The sequence below is a fragment of the Oncorhynchus mykiss genome, chromosome 7 (assembly GCF_013265735.2).
Source record: "Oncorhynchus mykiss isolate Arlee chromosome 7, USDA_OmykA_1.1, whole genome shotgun sequence".
NCBI lineage: Eukaryota > Metazoa > Chordata > Actinopteri > Salmoniformes > Salmonidae > Oncorhynchus > Oncorhynchus mykiss.
The window spans coordinates 68318243-68329636 of NC_048571.1; the positions used below are offsets into that span (position 1 = coordinate 68318243).

General features: G+C 39.6%; 1 protein-coding gene across 2 annotated transcripts; it reads right to left on the minus strand.

The window, feature by feature from the left end:
- Positions 1-4301: 4301 nt before the first annotated feature.
- Positions 4302-10981, minus strand: LOC110528343 (CD209 antigen-like protein D). 2 transcript variants are annotated; one of them, XM_021610348.2, is made up of 5 exons: positions 10532-10980; positions 8060-8155; positions 5306-5499; positions 5108-5217; positions 4302-4987 (listed from the first exon to the last, which is right to left on the minus strand). In XM_021610348.2, the coding sequence occupies exons 1-5, from the start codon at positions 10632-10634 to the stop codon at positions 4825-4827; spliced, it is 666 nt and encodes a 221-aa protein (XP_021466023.1). In that variant the 5' UTR covers positions 10635-10980; the 3' UTR covers positions 4302-4824. The 2 variants fall into 2 exon arrangements, with proteins under 2 accessions (XP_021466023.1, XP_021466024.1); XM_021610349.2 differs by lacking the exon at positions 8060-8155 and having other exon boundaries at positions 10532-10981.
- Positions 10982-11394: the final 413 nt, after the last annotated feature.

Genomic DNA, 11394 nt, shown 5'->3' on the forward strand with positions numbered 1-11394 from the left:
GTTGTTGCCTACCCTTACCACCTGGGGGTGGCCCGTCAGAAAGTCCAGGATCCAGATGCAGAGGGAGGTGTTGAGTCCCAGGGTACTTAACTTAGTGATGAGCTTTGTGAGCACTATGATGTTGAACGCTGAGCTGTAGTCAATGAACAGCATTCTAATGTAGGTCAATCAATCAGATTTATTCATAAAGCCCTTCTTTACATCAGCTGATGTCACAAAGTGCTGTACAGAAACCCAGCCTAAAATCCCAAACAGCAAGCAATGCAGGTGTTTGTGAGACATATCCATTTGGTCTTCTCTTCTTATAATACCTTTATAGCAACTCTGCTATAGCCTGGTATGTGGTTGAGGATGTAGCCTAGCTTGCCTAGGCACTTCTGCATTTCATTTACCGTCTGCGGTTTTATCCTATCCTGTACTGTCTCTAGGTAACTCTTGCTTGTAGTAATACCATCGCTTATTGTAAACCAGAGAAAGCTCACTTCCTTTTACCCTATTTGACTTTTGGTTTGGTTGAGCTTCATGCCTGCAGTATTCAACTTGGTTAAGGCTTCTTTTGTGTCTGGCGTTTTTTGCATTGCTTCCCTGGCTTATGTACTCCTCCAATTATTTTGTGTGCGAACTCTGGTCCCAGGGTTCCACAATCCTTTTTAAACTGCTGTATTTTTCTCTTACAAAGCTTTTCTATTATTTCATTAATATTTTTCTCTGATAAGGCCGTTTCTGTTCTGACTCTCTCTATTTGGTCTGGAACATTTACAGTTTAAAAATGGTTCATATTTATGACTCCCCTTACTTGTAATTGTTTAACGTCCGATAAGCTGAGGAGATGTTCTTCTTCTTGTATCATATTTATCCCGAAGGGGTTTATTATTTTCATATCTTTTAAAGTCTATCCTGAAATTTTACCCTGAGGTGTCCACACTTTGCACTGCGGCTGTTTTTTTTTGTTTTTTTTTACTCCTGTGTCAGTGTCTAACTGATCTTCTACATTTGCACATGGGTCACTATCTGTTTCAGCTCTTTCATTGTAGTTATGTCTATGTTTAACTTCCTCTTAACTGCTGCTTTAATGGCTGTGGTTTAAAACCGGCCTTTTTCGCTTCCGCATCTGCTTCCTGTTGCCACAGCTAATACTGTCAGTAACAGATATGGTTTCTGTTTGCAAATATTGACTGACTGTCTCACTGTCTCCCTGTATGCACTAATGAATTTTATAGAACTCAACATTTCTATGTAGTAACCTATAAGATAATTATATAGTTCAACTTAATTAACCCGATACTGTTAATGACCCTGGGTGTCACGCCCTGGTCTTAGTATTTTGTGTTTTCTTTATTATTTTGGTCAGGCCAGGGTGTGACATGGGTTATTTATGTGGTGTGTTTTGTCTAGGGTTTTTTTGTAGGTTATGGGATTGTGGTATAGTATAGTAGTCTAGGAAAGTCTATGGTTGCCTGGAGTGGTTCTCAATCAGAGGCAGGTGTTTATCGTTGTCTCTGATTGGGAACCATATTTAGGCAGCCATATTCTTTGAGTGTTTCGTGGGTGATTGTTCCTGTCTCTGTGTTTGTTTGCACCAGATAAGGCTGTTTAGGGGTTTCACGGTTATTGTTTTGTATCGTCTCGTCATTATCTTTATTAAAAAAGATGTATGAAGATATCCACGCTGGATTTCGGTCCGATTCCTGCTACACCTCCACTTCAGAGGAAGAGGAAGAAAACCTTAACACTGGGTCACAACAGATGCCATTTATTCTTGTCATCTTTCTACTATTTAAAGACAAACCTTCAAATTATTAAATAAGGCCCAAACACTGCTAAACATAGTATATTCTGTACTACTGAAATCTCTCTTTCGGTAGTCCACTGTATTTTATCTAACAATAACCTGGGTTAATCTTAACTCAGTCTCATCAATAATTTTATATGTTGCGTAGTATGGAATCCATTATCTACAGTACTTTATTATCCCTAAGAACTGCAACATATTTATTTTCATAATTAAATTTAATGCTTATAAAATTACTATTTTTCTACCTTCATCTTTTTTCTGCCCTGTTGGCTATATATCCTAAGTACTTAACATGAGTCTTCCTGCATGGCTCTCAACATTACACTAGTGTCTCCTAGATTCGAGTCCCATCTTATAGCAGGGCCATTGCCGTGGGGTACCAGGGCTGTGCATAGAAGGCCACTTTGCCAGAATACACACTTACAAATATTGTGGTTTAATTCAAATATACTAATTGACAAAAAAAACTATTTTTTGAATACATTTTTTAAAAAGCTATAATTTTTGTGAATGATATCATAAATAGGACTAGTGGAGTTGTCACACATGCAGCTAACACAGACATATGGAAATGTCTGCTCTCTATGTCTGCTCTACCCAAAATTACAACCATTTAATTGCAGCATTACCACAAAAATGGAAGAGGCAAGTAGAAGGGGAAAAAAGTAAGGAACTTGTATGTCGGCCCTGTATTAAAGAACATAACTGGTTAAAGAAAAGTGTGATAAATAAAAACATATACCAATTTCATTTAAGGACCAAAAAACTGACAGCTGTGCCATATAGATTGCAAAATAGTTGGGAAGAGATTTTCGATGTACCCATTCCATGGCACATGGTTTATGAATTGATACGCAAAACAACACCAGATGCAAAACTTTGTATTTTTAAATTTAAATGAATATAAAAAATGATTGCAACTAATAGAATGTTATATATATGGGGGATACAATCTTCCCAGCTCTGCAGATTCTGCTGTGAGGAGGCAGTCATTCAATAATTTATTTTGGTATTGTCCATATGTAGCTTGTTTTTGGTCACAGGTCCAAGGAATGGCTGAAAAATTGCAACATTTGCCTAGAACTAACGCTGTAGATAGCAATACTGGGTGATTTGAAAAGCCATAGTCAATCAATCAATCATTAGTATAATAACTATTTTAGAAAAACATTTTATTTTTAATTTACAATCTGTAGAAGCTATGAGATTAGAAAAGTTAAATTGGTTTGTGAAGCATCACAGCACAGTTGAAAAATATATGGCAAATAGAAATCCAAAATGAATGATGTTGAGAGATAGATGGGAGAGGTTGAATGGAGCTGAAGGGTGGGACTAATAACAAGATGAAACATGTAAAACATACGTGGTCTGTAAAATGTATACAGGTTCAGATCCTTTGTGAAATAGCACAGTTACAAATAGAAATCAAACTGGATGGACCTCAGAAATAGAGGAAGGACTAAAAACAAACAAAATAACTATTGTAAAATAGACTGTGTCTGTAAAATGTGTATAAGATGTATAAATTGAAGGTAAAAGCCGAAGTGTTTATTAGTTTACTCCAATTGGGGGATCGGTGGTAGGGTTTGCTGGGAATAATAATAAAGGTATATTCTTTAAAAAAGTATGTATGTCTATATAGGTATGTGTATGTGTCACGTTCTGACCTTTATTTCCTTTGTTTTGTCATTATTTAGTATGGTCAGGGCGTGAGTTGGGGTGGGCAGTCTATGTTTGTTTTTCTAGGTTTTGGGTATTTCTATGTTTCGGCCTAGTATGGTTCTCAATCAGAGGCAGGTGTCATTAGTTGTCTCTGATTGAGAATCATACTTAGGTAGCCTGGGTTTCACTGTGTATTTGTGGGTGATTGTTCCTGTCTCTGTGTTTGCACCAGATAGGACTGTTTAGGTTTTTGCACATTTATTGTTTTGTTAGTTATTTCGTGTCTAGTTCCTTTATTAAAGAACATGAATAACCACCACGCTGCATTTTGGTCCGCTTCTCCTTCACCACAGGAAAACCCTTACAGTATGTATATGTGTATATGTATGCATGCGTGTATGGATATATATTTACCCAAAAAATATGGAGGATTGGAAATGATGCAGACAATTACATTGATGGAACCAATATTCTTTCCACAATATTAAGCTGATCCACCCCTTTAAGAAGAAAAAAGACTCCTAGTGGTAATATCTACTGTATGATTACCTTTCTAACTGATTCCTAATGTTAATATCTACTGTATGCTGAACTTCACACTTATGTGTAAGTGTGTGCCTGCCTGCATGCTTGTGTACGTGCCTGCGTTCGGCATGCTGTGTATCTGTGTCCTCTTAGTACATTTGACATTTTACTCATTTAGCAGACGCTCTTATCCAAAGCGACTTGCATTTTCATACTTTTTTTGTACTTTTTTTGCAGTACTGTTCTACCCTCTGTCTGTGTTCATGTCACACTATTTTAACGAACCAATCACATTCAAGCATGAAGCTGGTACACCTGCTAGTATATTGCTCCTTTATTACTTTACTTTCTGTGCCTAAGCCTATGGCATGACACGTTCCTAATAAAATCAATTAATACAATTATTTTACAGAGTACAGTCCCACTGGGCACAGACATAAATTCAACGTCTACTCCACGTTTTTTAAATTTCATTTAATCTCCTCTCCTTTTCTCCTCACCCTCAACTCTATAAGAGAAGGCCCAAGGTCCCTCCCCTTGGATTGTATTCTCCAATGTGTTTTGAGGAGGAGAGAGGATGTGAGGAGGAATCGAGGAAAGGTGAGTTGAGAAAGAGCCCATAGGCAAGTCTGTAATACCACTATTTCTCGTTTGTCACTCTCTGGCCTAATTGCAAAGTCAGAAACCCTGCCTATTTCTAAAATGTATCTTCTTCAAATCTGATTGTAAACCTAACCCTAACCACACTGCTAATCTTATGCCTAACCCTAACCATATAGAGAGTGAGCGAAAGAGAGAGAGACCTACATGCAATGCTACTGTACATAATAAGCTATTGTTTGTTATATCACCCTTTCACAAATCCAGTTAAATTGAGAGTTACATGCTATGTCATTCCATTTATTTACAGGGTCAGAATACCCATAATTAATCTCAACACAGTCCTCCTCTCCTATGTGTACTACAAAAACAGCACCATTATCAGGCTGGTTACGCCCCCAGTACCTGCAAGGAAAACAACACAGAGAACCAGACAGTCAGACACTGTGGTAAACATTCTAAGTCATACCCAGATGTTGTTCTACTTAAAATGGTTAGTCATATGGCCAGATTATTATCTCTCACCTTGTGGCCAGTGGTGTACCATCCACCCATTTCCAGGTCCCCTCTGTCTCTCTATCAGTCAGACCGATCCAAACACTATCAATATTCCTGCTTAATCCAGTGAGGAATTTCTGTTGTTGAGAAAAATATGTCAATTACATGTGAGTAATTATTTACCTGATTCATAAGTGTGTGAATCTCTCTCTTTCTCTCTCTCACCTGTTCATTTCTGCTGTTTACAACCACCAGGTCTGCTCCTCTCTCCAGACAGTCTTGTCTGCTCTCCTCCCAGGTTTTCTTCTCAGTAGACAGGAAGTAACAGCTGGATCCCGACAGCCTCCATCCTTCAATACACCCTAACAGAGTCCTTGTTGGGACCCCCATGTCCCTATCTTCCACCACTCTTCCGGTACCTACAGTACAGACAGCACACATCATATTTAAACTATTCAGATCTGGGTTGTGTTCCAACAATCTCTCCTTTCTCCTCAAGTGTGCACTTGTCCACTACAATCCCACAAATCTATAAGCATTGGCTTGGTGTAGGCATGGACACGAGGGAATTCCCATGCACCAGTCATTTCCTTTTAATTCCATGAAGGGAAGTGTACAACTGCACACATTTGGAAAAAGGGCAAGATTTTTAGGACAGATTTTAAACTTCGTTGGATAAATATATATTACACGTATTGAACAACACATTCTAACATTGTAATTAACTGAGGGGGTGTAGATAACTGACGGGGGCTAAATTTCGATTCACCACCCTTATCCACCACCCTTATCCCGTGTACACTCGTACACTCCCCCCTCATGGATTGAATTGAAATGGTGTGAGGAATATGGTGGAAACTCCCTCCAGCCATGCTGGTCCTCCAACTCTTCATCAGAGAACGAAATAAAGAGAGAGAAGAGAAGCTCCTGGGATACATCCCAAATGGCCCCCTATGTATTTTAGTGCAGTAATGCATTGTACAATGTTCAGTGACGTACACAAGGCCAAGGGCACGAGTTACAGTAGTCACTCAATTATCTATGGATGATAACATTTTTGTGTGTCAACATTATTGACAAACTTCTGGTTCCACAAGCTATGTAACATCAAGTGCTTCTACACCTGCATTGCTTGCTGTTTGGGGTTTTAGGCTGGGTTTCTGTACAGCACTTTGAGATATCAGCTGATGTACGAAGGGCTATATAAATAAATTTGATTTGTCTGAATTGTGATCCATGCTTTGTGAGTATAGAACTATAGTAATATAGTAAAATACATTTACAATGCCTTCCAATATAATTTACCCCCTTGGCGTTTTTCCTATTTTGTTGATATTTTTTATTTGGATTTCATGTAATGAACATACACAAAATAGTCCAAATTGGTGAAGTGACATTTTTAAAAGTACTTGTTTCAACCCCCCCCCCCCAAAAAAAAAAAACTAAAGTGGTGAGTGCATATGTATTCACCCCCTTTGCTATGAAGCCCCTAAATAATTACCTTCAGGAGTCACATAAGTTAAGTAAAGTCCACCTGTCTGCAATCTAAGTGTCACATAATCTCATATATATATATATATATATATATATATATATATACACCTGTTCTGAAAGGCCCCAGAGTCTGCAACATCACTAAGCAAGGGGAACCACCAAGCAAGGGACGCTATGAAGACCAAGGAGTTCTCCAAACAGGTCAGGGACAAAGTTGTGGAGAACAGATCAGGGTTGGGCTATTAAAAAAAATATCAAACTTTGAACATCCCATAGAGCACCATTAAATCCATTATTAAAAAACGGAAAGAATATGGCACCACAACAAACCTGCCAAGAGAGGGCTGCCCACCAAAAGTAATGGATCAGGCAAGGAGGGCAACTAAGAGACCAAAGATAACCCTGAAGGAGCTGCAAAGCTCCACAGTGGAGATTGGAGTATCTGTCCATAGGACCACTTTAAGCCATACACTCCACAGAGCTGGGCTTTATGGAAGAGTGGCCAGAAAAAAAGCCATTGCTTGAAGAAAAAACTTTACTGATACATACTTTATTGAGGAAACATATGGAAGAAGGTGCTCTGGTCAGATGAGACTAAAATTGAGTTTTTTTTTTTTTTTTGGCCATCAAGGAAAACACTGTCAGGCACAAACCCAACAACCAACATCATCACCCCGAGAACAACATCCCCAGAGGGAACCATGGTGGTAGCAGCATCATGCTGTGGGGATGTTTTTCATAGCCAGGGACTGGGAAACTTGTCAGAATTGAAGGAATGATGGATGGCGCTAAACACAGGGAAATTCTTGAGGGAAACCTGTTTCAGTCTTCCAGACATTTGAGACTGGTATGGAGGTTCACCTTTCAGCAGGACAATGACCCTAAGAATACTGCTAAAGCAACACTCGAGTGATTTAAGGGGAAATATTTAAATGTTTTGGAACGGCCTAGTCAAAGTCCAGACCTAAATTGCGAATCTGTGGTATGACTTAAAGATTGTTGTACACCAGCGGAACCCATCCAACTTGAAGGAGATGGAGCAGTTTTGCCTTGAAGAATGTGCAAAAATCCCAGTGGCTAGATGTGCCAAGTTTATATGTGCCAAGTTTATAGAGACATATAGAGACTTGCAGCTGTAATTGCTGCAAAAGGTGGCTCTACGAAGTATTGACTTTGGGGGGGGTGAATAGTTATGCATGCTCAAGTTTTCCGTTTTTTTGTCTTATTTTGTTTGTTATTTCTTTCGCAAGTCACTATATACCTGCACTATGGGTACTGGTTAAAATGAATACACTGTACATAGAATAGGGTCCAAAATGGCACCCTAGGGTCCCAAATGGAAAAGGGTCCCAAATAGCATACTATACTCTATGTATTGCACTACTTTTGACCAGAGTCCTCTGGGCCCTGGGCCCTGGTCAAAAGTAATGTACTATAAATGGAAGAGCGCTGATATTGTGTAATTTAGGACACTGACTCACTCACAGAAAGCTAGCTTTAGGGAGATGTTGAGAATGACTTGTAGAATACACATCATCCCAAAACACACAGCAGCCAGCCTGTAGAGTCTTGTTCTTCCATCTGCAGAGGAACACACACACGCCGACACACACACACACACACACACCATCATTCTACATCACTAATTAATATCATTAAACATCACTAACATATTATCCCACATCACTAACGATTATAATACAAATTCTGACAACCAAACATTTCCATTGCGTCATTGGTTTACCCCGATTGACGGTTGGCAGCAACAGTTTGCTCAAGAGTGCTATCATCTCAAATGGGATAAACAGGAAGCTAATGTATGAAGAAATTACCCGAAATTACACAATATAGCTGTAGCGTGATTACAGGGTCAATCTGTGGTTGCTACATCAATTTTTTGGGACTTTTAAATGAATGATATTTACCTATTAATTCCTGAGGACTGTGAGTTCTCGTTTTCCATAGTTGATGCGAGTAAGACATTTAAACGTGTTAATTATCGCCCCGTAGCACTCACTTCTGTCATCACGAAGTGCTTTGAGAGGTTAGTTAAGGATCAAATCACCTCCACCTTACCTGACATCCTAGACCCACTGGAATTTGCATACCGCCCCAAAAGATCCATGGATAATGCAATCGCCATTGCACTGCACACTGCCCTATCCCTTCTGGACAAGAGGAATAACTATGTAATAATGCTGTTCATTGACTACAACTCAGCCTTCAACACTATAGTACCCTCCAAGCTCATCATTAAGCTTGGCACCTTGGGTCTTAACCTTGCTCTGTGCAACTGGGTCCTGGACTACCTGATAGGCCACCCCCAGGTAGTGAAGCTAAGCAATAACACCTCTACTACGCTGATCCTCAACACATGGGCCCCACAAGGGTGCTTGCTCAGCCCCCTCTTGTACTCCCTGTTCACCAATGACTTTCTCAGCGTGCACATCACTGACAACCTGAAATGGTCCATCCACACAGATAGTGTGGTGAAGAAGTCACAACAGCGACTGGTGGTAAAGAAATGTGCCCCTAAGAATTTCACAAACTTCTACAGATGCACCATTGAGAGAAACTGTATCACCGCCTGTACAGCAATTGCACTGTTCGCAACAGCGCAATCTGAAATGGTCCACTCACACAGACAGTGTGAAGAAGGCTCAACAGAATTTCAGCTCGGCCACTAAGACCTTCACAAACTTTTACTGATGCACCATTGAGAGCATCCTGCCGGGCTGTATCACTGCACCGTCTGCAACCGCATCATGTGTTTCCAGAGGGTGGTGAGGTCTGCCCAACGCATCACAGGGGGTAACTGCCTGCCCTCCAGGACATCTGCAGCACCCGGTGTCACAGGAGGTCCAAGAACTTCATCAAAGACCTCATTCACCTGAACCACGGCCTGTTAACCCTGCTATCATCCAGAAGGCGAAGTCAGTACAGGTGCTGGGAGCGAGAGACTGAAAAACAGCTAATATCTCAAGGCCATCAGACTGTTAAATAGCCATCACTAGACGGCCTCCACTAGCCTGCTACCACATGGTTACTCAACCATGCACCTTAGAGGCTGCTGCCCTATGTACATAAACATGGAACACTTGTCACTTTAATAATGGAACACTGGACACTAATGTTTACATACTGTTTCACCCATTTCATATGTATATACTGTATTCTAGTCAAGGCCATCCTATTCAACTATTGTTGTACATATACTATGCTACGTATTTTTCAGATATACTATATTTTCTATCCACATACTGTCCATAATGTCTATACTATACATCCCATCATATATTTATACTCCGGACTCCGACATTACTCGTTCTAATATTTCTATATTTCTTAATTCCATTATTTTACTTTTAGAATTGTACATATGTATGTGTATTGTTAGATACAGTATTACTGCACTGTTGGAGCTTGGAAGTCAATCATTTCACTACACCCTCAATAACATATGCTAATGTGTATTTGTATGCAACTAATATATATTTATTTTTTTGAATAATGTAAATGATTTATTCCTCATGAGCTTAGTTTAACTGTCTAACCCATCAGAACCCAAACTATAAGCTTGTTTTACGGTGGAACTGTTAACAATGGATTGTAAAACTAACAGTTTATAGCCTCAAATGGTTAAAACTGTCATTTTGATCTTATGGATGTTCAGTCCTTGCATACTATCTCTGTCTATGAATTTGAGGGTGGTTACATTTCTCCAGCCCCATCGCTCAGCTGTTTACCAAAAACAGTGGTAGGGTGTCCACGTTGTTGTTGTTTAAAAAGGTTATTTTGTATTTAAATAGTTCCAAATAAATACATTGAATGCATACATTATAGTGTATGTGACCCCAGCAGGTTTTGAACCCCACGCTCGTACCAACTGAACCATAAATAAGTGTTGATTATGTGGTGTGTGTGCGAGAGAGAGAGGGAGAAATGATTTGTTCTTACCTGAGAGATGGGTCTCAGTCTTTACTCTCCTCGTTGCTCTGTTCTCGTTTCCTTCAATAACCTTGTTTAATTCAATAGCCTGTTTATTGACATAGTCGACCATCTTAACTAACTGCAGTCTGTCTGTCTGACCTCTTATTGTAATATCTATGATTCTAATTTACTTTTGCTGACAGTATTAACTTACTTATGATCACCTTTCTGACTGAGTAGTAGTTGAATAGTTGGTCTGATGTGTCTAAGCCTGGTCCTTCTCTGTTCTCTGTTTGTGGCCCACAGCAGGTGGCAGGATGTTTCAAGGCTCAAACCACCAATAAGAAGGAGACAATTGAGATGTATCACAAATGGCACTCTATTCTCTATACAAGGCACTACACAGGGAAATAGGGTGTCATTTGGGATTGAAGCTTGTAAAGCAGACAGTTTTGTGTAACCCGCTCTTCAACCCGCTTGTTCATTCTGTTCCGTGGTTTCCTCTATAGCTTCCTCTTTTTATTGTTTTATTCCCGATGTTAAGATATATAGTTCATTATGCATACAACGATCTCTCTTTCTCGCTCTCGCTTTCTACCTCGATGTTGGTTAGCGAGAGAGATAAAATCAGTTGAGAATTTCTATTAACAATATTGTTTCCTGTCACCACAATAAACATTTATCAATGGGTTTTAATCAGTTAATCATGTCTGGATTGGTCTGACTGACTCTGAAATTGGTGAACGGCACACCACTGACCACAGCTTAAGGAGTAGGACTGATTATCTGTGTTGTTCATACTCTAGATTCTGAGAGAGTGGCCAGTCTACCTCTTTATTGTTTCCACTGCAGGTATTGGCGGGATGGACTGCCTGATGGTGGTGCAAACT